General features: G+C 35.2%; 1 protein-coding gene across 5 annotated transcripts in view; it reads right to left on the reverse strand.

The window, feature by feature from the left end:
• si (sucrase-isomaltase) overlaps positions 1-25,002 on the reverse strand; it is a 244,673-nt gene that overhangs the window by 63,007 nt on the left and 156,664 nt on the right. For all 5 annotated transcript variants that reach the window (XM_069896806.1, XM_069896805.1, XM_069896810.1 and 2 more), the window contains 15 exons: positions 24,808-24,933; positions 23,813-23,944; positions 19,265-19,381; positions 18,849-18,962; positions 18,670-18,754; positions 16,478-16,595; positions 14,149-14,320; positions 13,786-13,902; positions 13,494-13,648; positions 11,875-11,959; positions 10,680-10,736; positions 8,491-8,615; positions 8,270-8,358; positions 7,779-7,828; positions 621-794 (listed from right to left, as the gene is read on the reverse strand). In XM_069896806.1, the coding sequence (XP_069752907.1) occupies positions 621-794; positions 7,779-7,828; positions 8,270-8,358; positions 8,491-8,615; positions 10,680-10,736; positions 11,875-11,959; positions 13,494-13,648; positions 13,786-13,902; positions 14,149-14,320; positions 16,478-16,595; positions 18,670-18,754; positions 18,849-18,962; positions 19,265-19,381; positions 23,813-23,944; positions 24,808-24,933 (1,716 nt within the window). The remainder of the gene's footprint in view (positions 1-620; positions 795-7,778; positions 7,829-8,269; positions 8,359-8,490; positions 8,616-10,679; positions 10,737-11,874; positions 11,960-13,493; positions 13,649-13,785; positions 13,903-14,148; positions 14,321-16,477; positions 16,596-18,669; positions 18,755-18,848; positions 18,963-19,264; positions 19,382-23,812; positions 23,945-24,807; positions 24,934-25,002) is intronic.

Here is a 25,002-nt window from a genome sequence, read left to right on the forward strand (position 1 = left end):
TCACTGAGAAAATCAGGGTCATGATGGCATAATAAAATGCTAAATTTTAACATAATTATACATAATACAATGATAAACCCTTGGTAAGTGTATTCTTTACCGGCATTATGTATTAAAATGTAACACATACAAAAAGATTAATCACTGAAAGGCATGCATCAACATAATAAAATAACCTACTTCATTTAAGATTGTTTATTTTAAACATTATCAAACTTAAAGAATGTCATGTTTCCCATAGTGTACCGGAGAATTACAAAACATTTTGTTTTCTCCGTCTTTCTGTTAAAATAAGATTTAATTTCAGAAGTGCAACAATGCACTTTTTTTTAGGAAAATTCTAATTGTTCGCTTTCAAATATAATATCCAAAAGTAGTTACAAATAGTTATCTTGTGAAGGCAGTTTGGTCTTTCCCCTGAATTTGTTCAAATTGTACGGAACTAGATACAAACTCAGAGAAATGCTTCAAATTAATTAGCTTGCTATAAATAAGATCCAATAGGACAATACTGAATTTTCACCATCTTTTACATCCAAAGAAATACAATAGCTCATGCTGAGTATAAAAGTAGAATGAGACATCAGCAAACTTTTAGAATTGTAGAGAAATTCCATTACCTTATTTTTTGCATCATACTTGATATTTTCTGATGGTAAAATCATGCTTTGAGTACCATTGTTTATAGTGACAGATGTTGGAAGACCCTTGATGCCAAGAATTCTTAATGTTTCAAATTTAAGATTGTTTGGATCAGTGTATCCATTTTTCACCACATTAATTTGCAGAATATTCTGAAAGAAAAAGAAATTTCAAAAAATGTGGTGCAATTTCCATCATCTTTTACCTCATAGCATTGCAGTACTGTCTATCCTTGGCTGGTTCACCCAAAGCAGTCCTTGTTTACTAAAAGAGCAACTGCAAACAAAAGATGAAAAATTTAAAAAAACACATTTGAATCAGATATTCCTACATTAATTGTGCCCATTTTACTGTAGAGCATATAATGGAGTCTCTGATATTTAGACTGGCTCTTGAGTTCTTTGCTTGCTAAAAGGGCTAAGTGAAGAACACTACAATATTGGAAGTCAACAACTGCAATCACAATGAACTTAGCAAACAACTGTGCCTCTGGACAAATCAGAACATGGGACTCAGAATGATGTCTGGGTTGTTAGAGACAGAAGAATAAAACATACTTTTTATAAAATATCTCCAATAGAGAATTTGACTCTGCACTTATACTTGTGGCAGCCAAGGTTAATTAATATTTACTATATTGTTTCAGTTAGTACATCTTGGCAAGACACAAGGGACGATAGTGGGCATTTAGATTGTATTGTTCAAATGCAGCAACTAGACTGTTGAATATCCAAGTTTATTGTCATATACATTGTACAATGTAACCATGCACTGATTCTTTCTTGCTGCTGCTGAACAGGCTCATTATATTAAAAAACCCACCTATAATAGTATACTAAACTGAATTTAAAAAAGAAGCAAATACAGAAAAATAAATTGAAAAATAAATATCCATAGTTGTCTTTGTGCAAAAATGTTGATCCATCGTGCAGATGGTTCTTTTGTAATGTCAGAGCATCCCTGGTTAGTGTAACAAAAGGAGTTTCAATAGTCTGATAGCAGTTGGAAATAAACTTTTCTGAGCTTGGAGATGCTGGCCTTCCAGCTTCTGTAACCTCAGCGTGAAGGTAACAGCAAGAAATGTTTGTGACCAGGATGGTGGGAGTCCTTCTGCCTTCTTTGGGGAACAGGCTCACATTCCATAAATGTGATATTGGACCCTGTGATGGACCTGGTTACGTTTGTTATTTCCTAGAGCCTTTTGTGCCAATGTGAAGCAGATAACGAGATGAGAGTTTTGCAAAGCAATGTGACACAATTGAGACAGTTGCTTTGCCACTTGTGTTCAAGTATTGCCATTACCTTGATGTTAGTTTATATTCATGCAAATGTCCCTGTTTCCATATGTGGATAAAGCAAACTAAAGTGACTTGGAAAAACATAGGGTCAACCTAATTTTTATCTACCTGTTGTTCTTGAGCTGTATCTAAGCAATCCAATAAGCATCGAGCCAAAAACAGGTAAAACATGTCCTTTTTAATCACCAGAAATAACACAAGTTGTCATTCATTTAAAATAAAGAGAATTGAATTTCTTTTAGGATTGCATATCACCATTTTACCTTTTGCAGTTTGGTCTCTTTAGGTCCATCTCAGTAAATTTTGCAAAAAGTTGAATCAGTATGAGTTAATTCCCACAATGTCTCATGGAGAGAGTAAAGCCCAATCACTTATTATTTGAATTGCTAAGCTGCACAATTTGAGTTTAATGAGGCAACAAGTACTTTAGAATTGAAACAGGCAGCCACTGTTCTAAATGATCATGTACCACAATTAGATGGTGGGACGCCTTGTACTTGGAACTAAAATTGGCCAGTTTTTCAATCATTCATGATGAATATGTGAAGAGAAGGATTTTTTAGGTCTGGTTCACGGGAGAAATGATGTAACATTAAAGCATTAGTATTGCTCATCAGGTGTGAAGAACAGGGTCTTTGTGGCTCTCAAGGACATGTTTCCTACACCATGACAGTATTCTATGGCCTGGAGGTAATGACACCCAAAATGTTCGCTACTTAAAATAATGGCTGCATCTGTGAACAAAGCACAAGAAAACATTCAAGCAAACATCTTGGTAAGAATTAGCTAACTGAAAGAAGCAGAATGTGGGAATGCATAGATTGGATGTCATGATGTTCCTTTATGGTTTGCTCCATGAAGTACTCAATCCCAAAGAGCACTTTATGGTATTTGCTGATGACATGAAACTTGGCCACCTAATGCTATAAATAGCTTGTATTTTTTTCCCATAATTACACAGGCAAATAGACAGAATTATAGCAGCTGGAATGTGATGTGCATAATTATTATTTGAAGCAGCTTGAGAGGCTCATATAGAAAGATACAAGCCCGAGACATTTCATTCATTCTCACCAGATTTGTATGAGGTTTGCACAAAAGTTATAGTCCAATATGTAACAAGAGATGTGGTCTTAGAACATGATATTTCTATACTCTTATATTTTAAATAGTTGATAAACTAAGTTACTTGAGTTTATAACTTTGGGGATGGATTAGAAAAGAAAAAAACAAGCTACAAGATTTTGGGTCCATATTTTTGAAATGAGATCTTAACCTTAAAAAAATGCCAAAGGGGATTAGTATTCCCATTGGAAAAGAGAATGGCAAAAAGTCCTTTCCTTCTCCCATCAGAGAGCTATCTTAGCTCTCTGTCATCTCCCCCGTCACCGCTTAGCTCTGTTCTCTTCTTTCCCCTCCCACCTATCATCTGCTAGCCTGCGGTCCTTCCCCTTCATCCACCCCACCACTCCCCCAACTTGTTTTAATTCAGGCAACTGCCTGATTTTTGGCATTCCTGAAGAAGGGCTCAGGCTCAAAAAGTCACCTACTTTTTGATTTTCTTAAATGTAGCATGGCCTGTTGAGTTTCTGAAGCATTTATATACACTGCACACAAATCTTCCTTTGCTCTCTTTGTGCATATCAACTGTGAGCCAACGTTAAGCAACATGCAAGCTCGAGAAGCAATCCTACCACTTCATCTTCAGTGATACGAACCAATCTTCCAATGGTTTTAGACTAAATTATATCTGAACTTCAGGCACGTGGAAAATCCAATAGAAACTGGTAAGGTACAGGTAACGAAACTGATCATCAGGAAGTTATTTTCATGGGAGCTGGAGTGAAACACAAATGTCTACAGAAGCTGTGATTGTAGTAAAAAAAAACACACACAATAAATCCTGGAGGAACTCAGCAGGTCTTGGATGCATAGGAGATAAGATAATATACCAATGTTTCAGGTCTGAGTCCTTCTTCAATATACAAGAAAAAGAAAAATGCATTTGAATAAAGACTAGAGAGACAAAGGGAGAGGAATGAATGAGGGGAGTGGTTGGCAGTTATAAATGTAAAGATCCAGAACAGACAGAAGACCAGAACAAAGTGCCCAGGAGGAGGAAAAAGGTTAAAGCAGGAGAAGGGGGTCTGTAGTAGCGGGTGTAGAATCCTGATTGTGGTAGAGGGCATAGAGGCAGAGCCAATGGGAGAAGAGTTCAGCATCATGGTGTGTAGAGAACCGAGATTAACGGGACCTGGGTCAATTAAGCACATACAGATTGCACATTAACATTGAGTCCATGAAACCTGAAATAGTGTGGCCTATGGAATAGATTCCTTCCACTGATTGAAACATGAACATTATTTCTTGCTCCTCAGATGCTGCTTGACCTGCTCATTATTTCCAACTTTTTAATCCTGTTGTTTCAGTTACATTATTGTATTTTTTTTTCTTTCAGATGCAAGCTTAATTTCATTATGTGAAAAAAGTGCTCATTAACTTTCTCATGCAGGACTACCACAAATATGTAAAAAAAAAATTTGAAAATAATGTTTCATTAAAAAAAGCAACATAATCTTTCCTCCCACTCCAGAACTTGTTAGTAAAACAGCAAGCAACTCTGTATTTTGAGTACCATAACTTGGGTTGGAGAGATCGACTTGGAGGCAGTGAAGTATAAAATGATCCCTCACCTTCAAGGGTTAAAATTCTGAAAATATGGTATTTAAAAAATAAAGGAGCGATTTGATTAAAGTTTCAAAATTATTAAGGGCAACTGCTAGGGTAAAGAGAAACTATGTCATTGGCTGGGAAATGCAAGTCCAGAGGGCAAATCTAAAAATTAGGGCCAGTATGTCAGGCATGACATAAGAAAACACTTGTATACAAGGTTCAAGAGGTTTGGAATTCTATTTTTGCAAATGTCAATTGATGCTAGGTTATTTGTTGATTTTAAATCTGAGTATAAGAGACTTTGATAACAACAGCTTTGAAAAAATGTGGAATAAAGGGGGATGTATCAGATATCTCATTGAATAACAAAACTGGCTTATTTGTCTCCATTCAGATCTGGAGACAATGAGGCTTGCACATGAAATGGGTGCAAACCTGTCAGCTCACTAAAAATAGAAGGGCACATTGGGGACAGATCCCCCAATTTAATGTTCGTATTGCAGCAGTCGTGACGCTGTATTCCAGCGCACAAGAATGTTGAATTTACTATTCTGATAGCTTTTGCCATTTCACACCCATCCAACTATTTTTGTTCAATTACATTAATGTTTGCCAATGCATATTCAAAGTACATCTTCCGAAAGTGGGCTTTTGACAACGACCTCCTCTTTCCAATGTAATGGTTAATTTAATGTACCGACGTGAAGGTTGGTATGGCAGAAGGGTATGGGGGGGGGGGGGATCCTCTGTTCAACTCAGCTGTCCTCAACAAACTTACATGGGGCAAGTGAAAGTTCCATAATTATAAAAGTGACTTGAAATTCTACTGTCAGTCGAAAATGCAAGACCCAATGGAGTTTGTTGCAGGTTTATCAGACTTGCCACAGCTATATCTACCAGAGCACCTATCATCCTCATTTATCCATCAGATACTTGATGTCTTCTCTGTTACTCATCCAAAGTTTGAGCTGCTTTCTTTTCTTAATATTTGAACTTGTCCATCAACATCACCTGACTGAATTGATTTCCAGTTCAGAACTTTTACCTTGGATTCTTCTGCTTTACCCTTTATTTTACCTGTTTTAAATATAACATTTATGAAGTTTTCATAACTATTCTACCTTTGTATGTTGCCTGAACTTATTTTTTCTGTTTTATTACTTGTAATCAGAGATAAAGGGAAATTTTAATAAGACACAAAGCATATCAAAGAATCAACACACTTTGGAATATATTACAAATTCTTTGTTCATAGCTCTTGTTTTAAGATATTTTAACATCCTATCATTATAATTTCATAGTACATGCAACATTCTCTTAGTTATAACATCCATAATTTTATCTTGCTATTCAATGGTGTATTCATTAATTACAATATGGTAATCAGGTTGTTTTTGGAAGAGATGGCACTCATATTTACATGATGTAGTCTCTAGACTCTCTGTCTCTCTCTCTTGGACCCCTGACATCATTATATTATTAAAAACTTTATGTTATATAACTTACTTTCTTGGCATTCTCCAATCTTTGTTTCTTTTTCTTTTTGGGGGTGGGGAGGAGGGATGGGGGATTTTTCATACCACATATATAACTTTTGAAAAAGCATTATTGAAAGAAATGTATTTACTGTTGTGGTTAAAAATTGTTCAATAAATTATTAAAAAATAATACCTTCAAACTAAAAATTCAAATACATACAAAAATGGATTTAATTTAAAATTAAATTTGATCTTCTCTCAGCATATCCAGTCAAATATCAACTTTTGAAATCTAAAAGTCAATTTTACATTCATGATGATAAATCTGGTAAGTTCTTGGCCAACCAATTGAGAAGATTTGGTGCTAAGCAGCATACAGTATTATTTATAATGGTTCATAAAGATAATGATATTATGATTTCTGATCATTCTGAGATAAATTATATATTTTAAAGTTTCTATTCCAAACTATACTCCTCTGAATATATGAATGATAGCAATTTGATGAAGAATTTTCTGACCGATTGAACATCCCCAAGGATTCTTCAAATAGTAAAATTATACTGAATATCACCACGATTTCTTCAGATAGTAAAATTAGACTGGATGAATCTATCTTGCAAGAGAAAATAACATTTGCTATTTCTTCATTACAATCTGGAAAGGCCCTAGACCCGATGGAATTTCTTGTGGAATTTTTCAAATTATTTTCTCAATTGCTCGCACCTTACTTGATTAATCTTCCAGATTCATTTAGTGAGCCTTGAATATCTTTAATTGTGAAGCAAGTAAAGCCCCAACTGAATGTTCTTTCTACAGACCAATTTTTTTACTAAATATTGATGCTAAAATTTTGGTTAAACTTTCAGCTAATAGTATGGAAAACATTCTACCATCAGTTATTTCTGAAGATCAGATGGAATTTATTAAAAACTGATATTCCTATTTTAATGAATATTATATATTTGCCCTCCAGGAAAACCCCTGAACGAATTCTTTCAATGGATGCAGAAAAAGCTTTTGATCGAATTGAATGTTTACAACTCTTGAAAATTTTAAATTTGATTATGATTTTATTACATGGGTTAAATTATTGTATTCACATCCATCTGCCACAATTCTTACTAATTTATCACAATCTCAGCCTTTCAATCTGCAACACTGCCCTCGCTAAGGATGTCTACTAAGTCCTTTATTATTTGATCTGGTGAGTGAACCATTGGTAATTACTTTTCATGAGTGCAAAGACATCTTGGGGATGCTGAGGAAAAGGATTGAACAACAGTATAAAAAGTATCATCTATCCCTTTATGCAGATGTTCCCTTACTTTTCATTTCAGATACAGTCACCTCTCTTCATATATGATGTAATCACTTTCACAATTCAGTCAATTTCCAAGATACAAATTGAATTTGCATAAAAGTGTGCTCCTTCCGTTAAATTCTCCTCTATCAATGTATGATGGTTTTCCTTTTAATATTGTTAACAATCAATTTATCTATCTTGGCAACCTGATATATTTACATACACTTCTAGAAACATTCATTTTCTTGACAATGCATTTGACATTTATCCAGCTCAGAGAGATACAAGCAATTTTGACCAACTGTGCACAAAATGTGTTTTCTCGAATAGCAAATTTGTAATAGCACGACTTTCAGAACTTATAATCAAATCAAGACTAACCTCCATAATTGTGAACTGATAGCTAGTGTAAATTTCTTTTTCAAAAGTATCTGCAAGATAAAAATCAGTACAAATTACTGTTCAATATTTAATTGAAGCATCAATGATGTTGATGAATATCTTGAGTTGAACGTATCCATTATCTTCAAATGATATTTTAAAGACATTCTGGACTAAAGACCTAAAAAGATTGTGACTGCATAAAATACAATTGTACAATTCAAAGATGAAACAAATGATCAGCTGTATGATTCCCTAAACACAACTTGATGCTGCATTTGAAATCACAGACTGGGTATTCAGAAATCAGATTCTAGAAAACTATGCAGGAATGATTCTGAAAAGTAGCTAGCAGTTGGAAGCAATGATTACAACGAGAAATGATGTCAACATCTTTCATTACAAATATTTATTCTGCACGAAGTTACTTAACTGATCATAATTAGCTTTGATTGTTATTCACATTCAAAGCAACTATTGTAGTGAATTACCTTTCGATTCACCATCATCCCAAAATAGCTCTCCACTTGCCTTCCCTTGTTCATCAAGAGCAATGAGGAGACCAAGAGGGTTCTTCCGGCTAAAAATGAGCAGAATATTTATTTGATGCTACAAAATGACATCTTCACTCTTTATGACATTTTAGTCGAATGTGCTTAATTTCAGAAATGAAAACACGCACACACACACACACACATCTGGCTATACCTACCTATAGAATGTAGTATTTGCTGGTTGTTGTGTTGGAAAGATAAATCCCCCTCTCACGTGAAGTCCCAGTTTATCTGCTGGTATATGCATATTCACAAGCTGCTTGCGAGTGTTTATAGCAGCACCCTGATTTAACAATGAACAATCTCTTTAGTTCAAATGTACACTACATTGTTGTAGTTAATTATTATGGTACAGGACTGGAAGAACTCTAACGTACATCTGAGTATTTATTATTAAACTCAAGCTCGATCTAATTTCTAATATCTAATGCAAACCCTATTCAATCATCAACATTAGTGATTTCACCTGAAAGAATTGGTGTATTTTGATGTTAATAGATACAATATAGTACATTAAGAGAATGTCTATCAGAATGTCAGAAACATTATAAAATTGAACATCATCCATTCTAAAGCACCAAGAAAAACATGAATTCCGCTCTTAAATAACACATGACTATCGAATGAATTTGATTGCTTCTCAAATAACACCAAGGTAAAATTCCATATTAAAACAGGCAGTTTCAATTAAATGAGAGAAAATATTGGCAGATATAGCCAACCATTCCTAGTAAAAGCAGCATCTATCATGACCTCTTATCTTTTTTGGAGAAAATAGCAAGGAGGCAGCAGAAGTAATATTGGATCAAATGCAACAATCCTGGGCTCTCTGGCAGCAGATATTATTTTATTTTGTTTAAAATTTGTTGCAAGTGGTGAGCTGATAAAATTGAATCTACCTTTACTCAATTCAATATCAGGTGTATCTTAAAATGCCATGACACAATGCCAAAATGTCATGATACAGTGGTAGGACCTTGCATAGTGTTAACATCAAGCTAACTACCTGTCAAACTTGCCCAGTGCACTGACAAACTGTGAATGCCTCTAACTTTGAAAGACCATTTAAAAATTGAGTAATATGTAAAAAAAAAATGAACATTTGAAATTAAAAGAATAAAATACTAAAAATACTGTTACGAGCCTAAAGGACCCCAAAACCCAGCAGCAACAGAAATTCACCAAGACAAATGGCTACTTAAACATAAATTGCCTTTAATTTTCTTTAAACATAATAAGATTAAACTTTAATTTATTACTATTAACTTAATCTAACTTAACCCCCTTATAATTTTAAGCACGTATATGTAATGTGTAAATGTTCAGGAAAGTTCTGTTTTACTGTTCAATCATTTACTTCTCCAAGTTCACCGGTATCAGGCAATTCTTATATCGTGCAGAGAATTTAACATTTTTGAATATTTTCCAGGCTCTAGTGCTTAAAGTTAAATGGTTACTACTCAGGAGTGTTCTTGTTGGTTTCAGAAAGAAATTTATTGTTTGTTGGACACACACACACAAACTGATTTCCTCCAATCGGTCACTTCAGAGTCTTGCCGAAGAAACTCATCCCATCATGGGTTTTCCAAATGATAACCTCTTCTTCCAGGTCACCACCGAGTTCCTCTTGTTTCATTTATTTCAGCAGAAACTCTCTAGCCAGCCATTTCCTTTTGTGAGGACTACAAGGGTTTTGAACAGGCTGAACTCAGAACTCACATCCTGGCTTCAAAATGGGGTTTTTCAACAAGCCTGCCAGCTTGCCATTTTGTAGTCTCAACTGCTACTGAAGTACTGACATCTCCCTCTCTGAAAGAAGATTCCTGTTTGCTTTTTCCTCTCTCTGCTTATAAAATACAAAAACCTCTCCCAAGGCTCCAAACCCAACCCAATTTGAACCTGGATTCTGTTCCTATTTGCACCTCCATTTGAAGTTCTTTCTAAAGCAGTTTCATTGTCTCTACAAAATCACTTGGAGGCTCAATGTCTCACTTCAGCAGTGCTCTTGCATGTTAAATGAGATGTACTTTGTGAAATGTTTATGTCTGCTTGTGAAGTGACCTACACTAAACCCCCACAATCTATCTCTTTTAAATTCATATTTATCCATATCGAAATAACCTGTAACAATACCTTTAAGTAAATTTAATTAATTCAATAAACTGCAACTTGGTTCCCTTTCAAATCTATTCCTATAAAAGGTTTCATTTTTTTCTCTGCCAAGTATAATCTACACCAAATTCAGCAAGCATAACTGTTGGAGATTGCAAGAAATTTTCACTCCACAATGAACTCAACTATTAGACAAGAAATCATCATAACTAAATTAATTTAAAGTGATATTTACTGTTTCATATTCATACCAAACGGCATCAGGTACATAAGCGAAGACAAATTCTGTATCCTAAAAATAAGGAAAAGTGCAAGAAGTAAATTTCATCACCATTGGAAGTTTGAAATTGCAAAGAAAATTAAGCGAGAGTTATTGGTGTAAGTAGGGAAGGATTAGATTGATGTGGAGTAGGGTTATTACAGGGCAGCACAACATCATGGGCCATAAGACCTAGAGTACTATTCTGTCTATCTAAAATAACAGGACTTAATTTCGTTAAAACCAGATGTGTTGCCTCATATATGGCTGCTATCACATCACCCATGGATCAAAACATTTAACTGAGTCACAACAGTGGGTTCAAGACTCACACCTGAGACCTGTTCATTAATAGGGTGACTGGTTAGTACGGAGCTCAGGGGTGACTGCATTGTTAGAGCTGACATTTTGCAGATATGATCTTCAATATTGTTTGTCAAATGTAAACAAGAATAGCTGTTGTAATCTGTGTTATAAAGATGTTAAATTGGAATTATAGTAGTTTTACATGAGCAATTTACTTCATAAAAATAAATGGAAATAATATGTAGTCCATCATCACTAATGAACGTCAAACATTCATTTATTTTATGATTTTGATATGTTGAACCCATTAACTAAGGTCTCAAGCAGAATATTTGAGCAGCATCTCACTGCTGTTTCAGGTTTTTTCAGGACTACATTTAATTAGCTATGAAACATTTTGGAAAGACTTAAGATCATGAAACATCTAAATAAAATGCAAGCCCCTCTTTCTTGTGATATGGATGCAATCAGTTTTATCTCATGTCAGGAGCTTCTTTTCCAATATCCTGAGAGATTCACCATTTGTTACATCTGAATTTTATTTTGTAAAATATTCAATTATTATTTCCACAATTGGATTATTGGGTAAACTGTGTAAAAGATAGGTATCTGCTAACTTGAAAATCCCATGAATTACATCTGAAATAGGTATGGCTTGCCTCAGAGAAGAATCAGATGAAACCTGAAGCTGGCTGCCTATTGAATGATGAATGATTGTGGGGATCAAAAGTAGTTTGGGAAAAAAAAGCACATAATTGTCAATCAATTCTAATATATGAAATGAATTTCTTTCTTATTTTGCAATATTAAAACTGCAGAAGTTCTAGATAATTAGAGAAAGAAAGAAAAGTTTAAAACTACATACAGGATCCAACACAGGAGTGATAAGAAGAGCAGGGCCCCATAGAAACTGACGGTCAATAGACCATGTTGCACTGTCTTGATAAAACCTAAAAAAAATCAATTCATATAATTGTAGAATGTCTTTATGATATGGATGAAAATGCAAAGAAATTAAATATTTACCACTTTCCTCCACATTGCAGCAGATATTAATTATTATTTAATAATGTACCTAACAAACCAAATTCAATCAACTTATCTTTATATCACCTGAAAAGCTAGATTGTCAGAAACACACAACTGAAGTGAAATAAATTTGTGTCGTTCCTTTGAAGTAGAAAATTGTTGGAGGCATTTTGTGACAATAATCTAAGAATCCAACAGGAGTTGGGTGTACAGAGAAAGGAGGAATTATATGAGGAGCTACAAAATTGGGAAAAAAATTAAAGGAATGGGAATTTAAATAGAACTTTGAAATAATAAAGCAATTTGAAGATGAGATGAAAAAATTATTGTACTGAGATTTGGAAAGATAAGTGACCCACAAGAATCAAAAAGCAAGTACAACTATGTGGGCAGGATTGTGAAATCTCAAATTAAATGGTGTGGGCCAGGTGAGAGAAAAACAGGAAACTCAAATCTTGATGTGGAAAAATTGTTGTGGCAGCAAAATGGTCAAAAAGCTGAGAAATACTAACGGTGAAAGTAAAAGGTACAGATGGTGTTGGTCAAGGGGTGGGTAAATTATTCCTAGAAACAATTCTCTATATTAATTCATGAATATGATTAATACTTTAAAAGGGATCAGATGGTGTTGGTCAAGGGGTGGGTAAATTATTCCTAGAAACAATTCTCTATATTAATTCATGAATATGATTAATTCTTTAAAAGGGATCAATGCAACCAAACTAGGTTTATTTACTGATGAATAATTCTTGGTTGAACGTATTTTGTTTGTGAACTTTTACTGCTATGAAGAAAACAGAATGCATTCATTTATTTAAGACTTTTTAAATAGGTATAAAAGATGCAAGTCAAAATGGGAATCTTTATGGAAAATATACATGCAAATCTTGGTTAAAAATTTACACAGAACATTTATTTGGATCCATTTCCATCCAACAGACAATCGGCCAATAGATTCCTTTCATTGTGCACCTGATCCTCCTGTATTCAGCAACGATTCTCTTATTGACTGAGACAGCTAGCTACTTCCCAAGTATCTGAGAATTCTCTTTTAAGCTACTTGCTTTTTTTAAAAAAAATGTGGTTCTAAACTCCATCATCCCTGATTGCTATGGTCCAAATCAAATAGGCATCATAATAAGTGAAAGGAAAAGGTCAAAACTGGATTAACTAAAAAAAACAGAAAATCAATTTAATTATCAATCTATTTGAACAAATGACATTGATAAGCTTTAAACACATTTATCTTCTATCTTAATTTTAGTCAAAATTATTCAGTTCAAACAAGTCAAATAATACACATCAAATATTACACATCAAATATTACACATCAAATATTACACAAAACATAATGTACACATTAATCAACAAAATAATTATAAAATAATTTCATAATTATAGATTCATGATGTCCTCAATAATCATTGGAATTGATCAGCTTTCCATGGAACTTACTCATGAAGCAGTGGTCGAACAACAGTATCTCCATCGACATGAGCCTTGTGAAAGAGGGTGTAGAGATAAGGAAGCAATGTGTACCGAATATTTAGGTAATGTATGGAACTGTTCACTAAAAGTGAGTTTTCACCATAAGAAGCTGGATCTTGAGGCTTAAAAAAAAAAGTGATTGCATAAGAAGAAATATGGTTTAATGCTAGTTATTAATAAAATCCAACCTTCTATCTCAATGATAAATTATTTCCTCCTCTTGCAATAAAATATTCATTACTATCTTTTGAAAACTTACTTTATAATTTTCAGCATTGTGGTTCCTGCAAAATGGATAAAAAGCTCCAACCTGCATCCATCTCCTGCACAGTTCTTCTGTGGAATTATCAAAGAAACCACAAATATCTGCTCCAATCTGCAGAGGTGAAGTACAATTGCAAACTCCATTAGAAGAACTTTCAAGGCTTGGGCTTGTTCAGCTTGTTTAAACACCCAATATTTTAATTTAAAAAATCTTTATTTTGATCAATATTCTTCCATCTGGATAATACACATCAAATATTACACAAAACAGAAATGCTCTGAAGATGTGCACACAAAATAAATGCATCTTTTATAGCATTCAGTGCCACATCACCCATGTGTTCTTAAATCCACTTACATATGGAATACCAAAGAGATTGAACTCTAGCATTCCAGGAATTGCCCATTTGATGTCATTCCAGTTGGCTGCATTATCTCCCAACCAATGTCCTGAGTATTTTCCTGAGCCTGCAAAAGTTGACCGAGATAGAATAATACTGCGTTTCCCAGGGAACACACGGTTAAATACTCTGAAAAATTAAACAAAGAAATTACTGCTGAAATACACATAGAAAATAACATCATGGTAAATACTCATAAATAATATTCATATTTTCAAAATATTACTTTAGTACTGCATATCATTTATCAATTAATTGTTTGAATTGTTTGTGCAATATAAACTTTTATCCATCTTTGCCAAAAGTTCACAGAAATTCACATGGTGAGAATAATCTTTTTGTTGCTGACAGTAATGTGTGAGAAAGTATGGGCCTTTGTAGAACTGAACAACAGGAGGTGAGTAAAAATGGGATTGCATGTTTACTGGCAGTAATCAAGGAAAATTTCATTCTTTAAACAGTACAAGTAATTACATCAAAGCCATTCAAGTTCAATGAACCAAAATGCTAATTCTAGGTCTCTCCCTACAGATCTTGCTGGCCCTGAGAATTTTAAACATTTTCTGTTCGTATTGCAATTCCTCTAATCTGAAATATATTGATTCTTAATGAATCTTCATTCTCAAAATTAACTGACCCCCCAGCTGAATTTCAGTAGGATGCAATAACAGTAAACTTGGTATTAGAAGAAGAAAATTACTATGGGATTCTACTGTTGATTACTGCCCACTGACCTCAGCTGGAAATGTTCAGGTATTAAGTTCAAGTGCAGACAGAATTGGACTTGACTGCTTCAATTCCCCAGATGAGGAGTTCAATATATCCCCAGCACTAACCTGAATTTCTGTGGTAACTTAAAAAAAATCTCCAGTAGAAGCAGAGAATCAGTTATATCCATTTTTTAATTGAGAGATTATTCTAGTCTCCAACGAGAATTTGGTAGGAGTTTTGGTAAATCTTTACAGAATCAGGGTAGTTAAAGGACCCATTTTGTACAGAATAGTGGAAGCAATGAGGGAAATTGTCCATTCTTTGAAGCAAAAATCAATCGAAATAATGAAAACTAATTAATTTTTAAAAAACAATTTACAGCAATTTTCCACCTATAATGCTGCTAGAAAACAATTAATTTTGTGTCATGTTCATGGCAATCAATTCTGATTCTGCATATCATGTTATCAAAAAAGAGCCAGTCATCACTGACATAAAATCTATCTCTTGGAATTCAGTGAAGAACAGTGGGGTTTCAGATGAATTCATTCATGTTGTTAAGTTCCAAAAAGGAAAAGAATAGCTTATCAAAAGTACAGGTTGGTTACTTAAGAATGTCTTTAAGTTCAGTTTTACTTCTGAATAGCTAGTCCTCAACCTATGTCCATAATTGGCTCTGAAGGATTGGTCATAACTCGGATTTGTCGTAAGTAGGATTCACATGTCTTGATGAGGTTTTAAAGCAATTTAAAAAAAAACGTTCAATTGATGATCCTTAAATGAAGAATCTTAGCATGTGTATAGTTTTTTTTATATATAAAAAATTTCGGTCATATGGTGTGGGTGAATGTAACTCGCGTACATCATGTTGAGGAATACCTGTACAGTTATACTTGCATTTTTATCTCTCTTTATTTACCAACTCTTTTTCTTATTTTCCAATATAAGCAGGCAATACTTAGAATTGGTAATGAATGGGATTGGTGCAATCATTTTACCATTATTTCTAAATTCCTGAAAGCTGCTTTCATGCAACTCTATGGAATGATTTTTGAGAAGAAGTGATAAAAAAATTAAACAAAAAAAAAGATCTTCAACAATTGCAAAATATGGGAAAGTTCCAAACGAAAATTTCACAATTTGGAACAACCTTGTGTCTAAATGCTTCTCATCGATTTATAGTATTCTTATATTTATGTTCAAAAAGAACCACAGTATATCTAATTAATAGTCCGGTAATGCAGATATTTGTGAGAATATTCTAATGAAGAATTTGTGAGCAATGTAAATAATTTTGCAAAAGGGCTGATTTTTAATGCTGATTAAATGGTAAAATTGGCTCTATGGATTAGTCAGCCAGATTTTTCATACCAATGGTTAGAATAAAACAAAGTATAAAAATGATAACAACATGTATCTCATCATGTACAGCTCTGTTTCATGCATCAAAAAGCATTAAAGCAGTTTATGTTCTTCAGCTACTTTTGTGCAGTGAAACAAGTTCATTGGGCAACTGTTTCACCCCACAACACAGAGTTCCGTCAACACATTAAAAGATGCTCTGTATTTACTTACTTTTCTGTGGCAAGTATCATTGAGTGACCATAAAGACTGTGAAGATCATAATGCATTCCCTCTGTCTGTTTGGCATCCATACAAAGAGTCTTGGCGAACATATTTTTATCAAGAATTTCTTCAAAAGAAAATAATTTATTAAAATATTTTGATGTACAAACAAGTTCAACCACCATTTTCATCTAAAATAAAATCAAAGTGAAAAATTGTGATAAATTCTAAGGTGTATGGATTTTATCTCTACACCATATTTTTGATTCCCGTGTGCAGTAAACTTTTACACTATAGCTAAGGTCTCTCCTTCTAACTTTTTAGAAAATCTTATACACAACTGCAGAGATATTATTAACTATTGCCCAAACAATTTCTCTACTGGGGTAGTTGAAATTAACAAGGAAAATATAGCATGGCGGATAGAGTGAACACAAAATTGAACTTTACAAGAGATATGCTATTCAGAGATTAGTTTCTCTCCAGTGATTTGACGTGCATGTAAAAGCCTGCATTACAAGTACAGTACAACTCCAATTATCTGAAATTGGATCATCAGTGATCCTCATTTATTCAAAAAGTTTTGGGACCCTGAAGTGACGTCTGATCACCTTCGAAAAATTTTGGATAAATGAGGATATCCTAAACAATCAGAAATCCTCGTTTATCCAAAGTTGTTGAGACCAAACTGACATCATAGGTTTAAAAAAATTCATCCGACATGAAATTCAAACAGCAATCATCTTTGTTTCAGGTAACTCCCTCCCTCTTCTCTTCTCTTTCCAATTCTTTTTTACCTATCCCTATTGACTTTTCTTTCCAATTCTCCCTCTCAAACTGTGTGCCACTGTCTCCCAGCCGTAAACAGTCAGAAGAATCCCTTGTCCCTATGTCATCAAGGAGAGTGGTTTCCCAGGCAAGAGTAGGACCTCAGGCAGCCTTCCTTCCCTCCCTCCCTCCTCCTCTCCCCTCCTATCCCTCTTTTCTCCCTCCCTCCTCAGCACACTGGATCTCCCAACCCTCCATATGGTGAATGCATACATAGTAAAGGCTAAGGGTGGGGGGGGGGGGGGGGAGGTTCAGAGTCGGGACTCAGGTGTTGGGCTCCAACATCGAGCATCAGGACACAAAGCTGGAACAGCCCCTGGCTGAACAGGATCCCACTGACTCGCCAGTGAGTTTTCCACCAGCCCAGAATGCCTCCCCGTGGATCGATGGCAGTGGTGGGGATGTGTTGGAGAGCGGCGGCTGCAGTTAAGAGGTCACAGTGATTGACAGTGGAGTTGGGGATGTGTCGGGGATCGGTGGCGTCCAGTATTTTTTTGGTGAGAATTAAACATTTCTTTAATACTTAAAAAGCCTTCCCTTTTAGTTTGTAATTGTTTAAACAAAATGACAGAAGTGATTTGCTCTTGCTACTGGGCTGCTTTTTTTTTAAAAAAAAGACCTGTTATCTGAAAAATTCAGTCATCCAAAATAGGACCAGTCCCTACCATTTCAGATAGTCAGAGTTGTACTGTATATACAAAAAATGAAAAAATTGCATCAATATAACTGTGGAAACAATTTGCATATTCCAAGTTAAAAATTACTTGGGAAATTAATGAGGAATAAACCAGTAAACAAAACTTGGAGCGAATGTACTTTCCAATAATTTCTCCATTAGCAATCTTATTCTCCAGGAGTTGAATGATAAGTAGCGTTTGTGGAAAGGGTAGATTACTTCAAAGATAAACAGACTGCAAACATGTTGTAAATAACACTATTCTAAACATGTATTTTTCTTTTTACAAGCTGAGTTTTTTCCCTTAAGTTGTTGTCTAAATGTTCAATGTATAGAAATACAAATTAAAAATAAAAATTGTATTTGCTGGAGATCAGCAAAATCATTTATTTCTGTTAACAGAAATAAAAACAGTAGATTCTCAGCCAATGCTTATATAGAGGGAGAAACAGAATTAATATTTCAGCTTGTGAAGATTCAGAGGAATTAGTTACTCTAAAACTATATTGGTAAATGTTGAGTGAAAAGCTAAAATTAGACTGAAGCCTTTCATTTGGAAAACTGCTTATTTACTTCAGTACCATCACAATTTGAGACAATAAACCACCTGAATAATCCACCATTCTACTGTTGTGCCTTTTTTTAAATATGAGGCTCAAGTGGGGGAAAAAAATTACTGTTCATAAATGAAACCTACTTGGAATGAAAGGAGGATGATTCCATTCATTTTTATCACATCCATTTTTTGAACCATGTTTGAAACTCGACACTTCGTTCATATCCTAAAAATGATATACATAACATATAAACACTGAAGAAGATTTACAATTAGATTTAAAAAGGGATTATTAACAAGAAACATCAAATGGAACATACAATCCAAAGCCCATCATATTTTATTTCTTGATAGAATCTTTCACATTCGTCCACCCACCACTTAATGCATTGGGGATTTGTGTAGTCAGGGAAGACAGTTTCACCTGGCCAGACCTGAATAATATGAGAAAGAAAACACAGATGTACCATTTATAAAATAATGAGTGTTGTCATAAAAATAATCATGTACAATACAAATAATGCCATGAATCAGGTAATAACCTATCATTAGGCAACATACAGCTTCTTTCTAATTTGGATTTTCAATTTCAATTTGAAAACTCAAGACAAAATAATGGCAAAAAAATTAATGAAATTATAACAGATGACTCCATTAATTTAACAGTTCAGGATTATCAGATTTTATTCTTCTAAGATTATGCATTATAATTTCAGAAACAGTTCCATTCCATTACCTCTCCCAAAAGGGGTGTCTTTCCATCAGATTCATTAATCCAGACTCTCATTTTTGTGCCTCTTTCATAAGACTGGTATGGCCCATTAATCAGCTTCTGGGTGCTAATGGCTGGGTCCTGGATATGAAGATGAAGAAACCAAATGATAATCAGAACCGACAATCTTTAGTCATTTCTTCACCATCATTTTAAACTACAATGTGAATCAGGAACTTGTGATACAATACAATTTCAACTGGTTTACTGGAGACAAGCTTCAGGCACACATTATGAAACAGATGCTCACACAACCTTCATGTACTTAAGATATCATCAGGCAGAATCTATGTGCTCTTGAAAATGTAAACTTCCAGATTCAAGGACGATTTCTTTCCTGTGGTTATCAGACTTTTAAATAGATTTCTCATTGGTGAAATATGAGGCCTGTGCACTTTATACCATGTACTTTGTTTTTGTTACACTACACCCAAAACGATTTAACATATACCATTTGTGTTCATAAATTTTTCATTGCTCTACCTGCTAGTGGTGTCACTAAGGTTGGTGTCACCTAGAGCGGTCTGCACCACCCCCCCCCCCCCCCCACCCCAGTGATGCCAGTGTTACCTGGTGTATGTTGACTTAGCTGGTCAGCATGAAAAATATTTTTTTTACTGTGCCTTGGTACACATGACAATAAACAAATTAATTCTTGATTATTAGTAGGGACAGACACATTCGGCTGCTTGTTCTCCACTTTTCCTTCACTGGACATCACATTGCTTAAGGGTGCAGGTGACATTAATACCAATATTTATTGCACAACTTTAATGAACTTGAGGTTCCTTTTCCTGAAGGATGTGAGTGAACCTGTTCAAATTTTATTGTGATCTGGAAGGTTTCATTGTTATTTACTGAAACCAGCTCACAAATATATTAAATCTCACATTCTTACTCAGATTGTTGGATCAGAACTCTGGTGTTGCTCTCTGGTTCCAATACCCAATGCTACTACTGTATTTCACAGTAAACAACCTTGGATACCATCTTACTTTCAGTGGTGTGCTAGCAAAAGACCTGTCTTGTACAATTTGGATGTCAACATCAGAAATGAAACTACTTAGTTTTTTTTTTCCAAAGACATGTGGATTGTGATAATTTATAGGCCATTATTTTACAAGGATATTTTTTTATTCTTTTGGGATAAACTATAAAAACAGCCAGAGTGGTACTCCAGTTTGAATGCACAAATGACCTGCACTTCCTTATGCAGTCAGCATTCCAACTACTAACATTAAGTGACCAACTGCATTTAAAATGTGCTTTTGTCAGCCTGCTCCTTATAAAAGGGAGATGGAATGGGGCTGCAGCAGTGCGCTCAATTATTTCAGAATTTGTCATCGATCGAGGGGACAGCATTTGGGAATTTCCAGCACTGCATTAGGAATTTTAAGTGGAGGTGGGGTACAGAAGGAGAAATATCCTTTTACTGCAGATGAATGTGCTGGTCAATGCGAAGAGGCAAGGCCCAAGGACTGGATGCTGACCAATGGCTTCAATGGCTTCAAAGGTCTTACCCATGATCAGCTAATTTATTGCCAACAAACGCGAAAAGAAGCCAGTTGTTGCATTAGCGTCCACACAACCACGTGCACCTCCACTCCACCATTCACTTACCAAGCTATTATTCAGGATTCGAATCTAACTGTCTTAATCATTATGATTCACCAATCTATTAGCTACGCACCAATCTATTAGCTACGCACCAATCTATTAGCTACGCACCAATCTATTAGCTACGCACCAATCTATTAGCTACGCACCAATCTATTAGCTACGCACCAATCTATTAGCTACGCACCAATCTATTAGCTACGCACCAATCTATTAGCTACGCACCAATCTATTAGCTACGCACCAATCTATTAGCTACGCACCAATCTATTAGCTACGCACCAATCTATTAGCTACGCACCAATCTATTAGCTACGCACCAATCTATTAGCTACGCACCAATCTATTAGCTACGCACCAATCTATTAGCTACGCACCAATCTATTAGCTACGCACCAATCTATTAGCTACGCACCAATCTATTAGCTACGCACCAATCTATTAGCTACGCACCAATCTATTAGCTACGCACCAATCTATTAGCTACGCACCAATCTATTAGCTACGCACCAATCTATTAGCTACGCACCAATCTATTAGCTATGCATACAATTGCACGTCTCCTGTTCTACTCACTCTGGTGGATCCCAGCTATCCCAGTAACGTCACTCAAACCTCTTATTCAGTTTCCTCTGACTTACTTTCCTTCCTCAGCCCAGGATCAGGTAGTATATAAAAGGAAAATAAAAATGCATTTTGACTGTGGGCAGTGGCACATTGCAGCTATTGCTCTAACACTTAGACAGCTAACATTTGACAAGTCCATTGTCAGGCCAAATAGGTATTTCCCTTCTGTGGGGAGATGTTGTTCACATGTGCAAAAGCAACAGATCTGTTGATGTTTTATAGATGAAGTACAATTCCACCAGTGTATAATGGCGGAGTTACCAAGTCTTAACCAATGTGACATAATTTCTCTTGCATGTCCAACATGTAATTTGGAAATCCTTGCCTCTGATCAACATTTGATAATTGCAGGAGATTGCTTTGGCTTAACCAACACTTCAGAAGGCAATCATATTCGACAGCTATGTTATTCCAGCCATGGTCCATCTGGTGACTACCTCCCTCCAACAGACGTCACTTCACCCTGCCTCTGCAGAGTTAACTGCACTAGAGGCAAGGCAGCAAAAGTATATCTGTAACAGGACAGACTTATCTTCTCCTCTCCACATTCTTTTAGACACCTTCTATCACATGAACATTCTCATGGCCCAAGGTATGCGTCTTCTGAGAACATGGAAAGTATGAGTTATTTCGAACCAGTTAATCAATTCTTCATATGTCCTTCACCTAATCTGAAATTTTATTGCCATGTCATTGCTGTAAAATCTGCTGTTATCCAGTGATTTTGGTGAAGTTCATCTTTAAGAGATTCCAGTAGATTTTTATTCCTCCTACACACACATATAAACTCACACACACCCACAGACACGCCCACACACACACACACCCTGAGCCTTTTAATTCAGCTTTACAAACCGTCCAACTTTTGTGAGCAGAACTTCACTTTGGCTTACTATACACCTTTAAATGATGATGTGCAGTTTCATCCTAATTCCTACAACAACAGGTTCAGATATTGCACTTAAATTATCCATTGCAATACTCTTGAAATGCCTGAGAGAGTGCAGTTACAGCAACATTCAATTTGAAGCAGGAGAAAGCAGCCGCCTTAATGGACATACAAAATATTCATTGCCTCCACGCAATGCACAGAGATAGAGGTGTATACCCTCAATAAAATGCATGGCAGTTATTTGTTTATGAAACTAACAGCAAACTTGAACAGGCTAACCCTATGGCAATTACTTGTTTATGCAACTAATAATAACCAAACTCAAATAGGCAATCCCTACCATTAAACATGTCAAGGGCAGCAAGCATATGGTTACATCATTATGTGTAGGCCTCATCCAAATTACATAGTGTTTAGACATGGAAACATGTTGCTTTTCCTCCATTATCACTGGGTCTGCATCCTGCACAACACTGTAGGAGATTTTTTCAGCAAATGGACTGAACAGTTCAGGATCATTTCCAGGATCCATCATTTCAAGAGCAATGATGGATAGACACTAAATGCAAGCCATGCCTGTCTACTGAACAATAAATAAAGAAATAAACAATAGCTTCTCTCGGTGGATATGGATTCATGCTGAAAGCCATCTTCCACCTTATCTTTCAGTTTCTTTGACCAGTGTTTTCTGCTCAGAATATCGGTTGGCCGAACTACCAGTACATTGTGGCAAATATCTACTCACGTCCTTATAGTAGAAGCAATTGTCATTTAGAAGCCTTGAGGCTAAAAAAAAATTGATCTGGTTATAGAGTTTAACCTCTCTAAAAATCTTTACGAAACAGGGGGAAAAAAATCATGTCAAGTGCAGTGGGAATCATTTGGCAACTCAGCATTAATTTGATGCTCCCTTCAAAAAATATGCTTGGAGGATGGGGAATGATGGCTTCCTTATTGTTGCTGAAGATTTTCTGTGGTTATATGGTCAAGAGGTGTCATTATTTGAAAATTTGGAGCCCCAACGTGGTAAGCTGGCGCCAAATGAGCTTTGCACACTGACCAATTTCCTTACATACTTCCTTCGGATGTTAGTTTTTGAGTACCTATTCCCTCACCCACACAAGTTCTGAGTAACTCATACCATAAATGGATGTGCACATCAGATGCTATTTTAGAATCCATAATGTCAAAATATCTTCCCCTCAAGCCAATTTCTGTGATGTTTATCATGTTTGCAATCATAGGCGAAATAACAATTGGACTTTTTTTAAAAAACCTTTTTCCATATTGAAAATATATCCTTGCTTTTAAAAGCTATGAATTTACTGCACTTGTTTCCAACATAACAAGGAAGCCAGAGTGATCTCGGAGCTTACCAAAATGATGATGTATTTTTGTCCATGGTCATGTAAATCTTGTGGAAAATTGGGTAGATCGTGAAATTTTTCCAAATCATAAGTAAAGTCCTTTTTGTTTTCCATATAGTCAATATCCGTGATCTGGACATCCTGAAAAAAATGTAATTAAACATTTAGCAATCCAGTTTTAGCAATATTCATACTCTTGATAACAAGTATAGCTACAATAATTTTTAAACAACATTGCTTCTCTTTTACTGAATCAAAATCATTTATTATAGTTATCTTCAATTGGATTTTGGTAATGTGTTTTTTTTTTAAACAGAGCAAATCATAAAATCTCTTCGCTAAAATAATTTTGATTGAGGATGTTAGAAACTTCACTGTTGCATATTTGTTTCTATTTTACATGCCTGTCATTTTAACTTAACAAGACTGTCAGTTCTTAGATTAAGGCAGTGAGATTATGGACCCAATTTACCAGCAGGTGGAAGGTCAGAAATCTGAGCTTTCAACCCAAAATAGATTTCCATCATTGGATGATTGGATAATCTGATGCAATAGTATTTTCCAGAGGGAAAGAGTGGTCTATAATCCTACTGATGAAAAAGAATGGTTGTATTTGCCCTGCTGATTATACGACTGATCTTCAGTCACTAAACTGCTCCTCACCTGCCTTATCTATTCACTTTTGGGCCAGACTGATTCCTAAACGTCAGGACTGCTTTATGAGATTCAGTTGACTCGGGTTGTGTTCACTATATTTTCGAAGAATAAAGGGGAATCTTATTGAAACTTATGGAATACTGATTGGGTTAGATAGACTGGATGTGGGAATGTCTCCTCTGGACACAAGAATCTAGTACCAGGGGTAAATGTCTAAAGAACATGGAGACAAAACATTGCAGTCAGAAATGAGGAGAAATTTCTTACCTCATCAAAGAATCGGGTTATTAAAGTATTTCCATTAAGTGACAGATTAGCCTTTATTGTAAAAGAAATGTTCCACTCACATATGGGAGATTTATGTTTCTGTTCCTTTCCACTGTTGCTTTGACATCATCAAGGTTTTTGTAACCCCAGCGACTAAGTTGGAATCCGAGAGTCCAGTATGCAGGCATCATGGGTTTGCCAATGAGCTATATTATTTTATCCCAAGACAGAAAAGGATGAATTACATTCATTATCATCGACTTCTCAAGCAAAAT

This window comes from Narcine bancroftii, chromosome 9 (genome assembly GCF_036971445.1).
Source record: "Narcine bancroftii isolate sNarBan1 chromosome 9, sNarBan1.hap1, whole genome shotgun sequence".
Lineage (NCBI taxonomy): Eukaryota > Metazoa > Chordata > Chondrichthyes > Torpediniformes > Narcinidae > Narcine > Narcine bancroftii.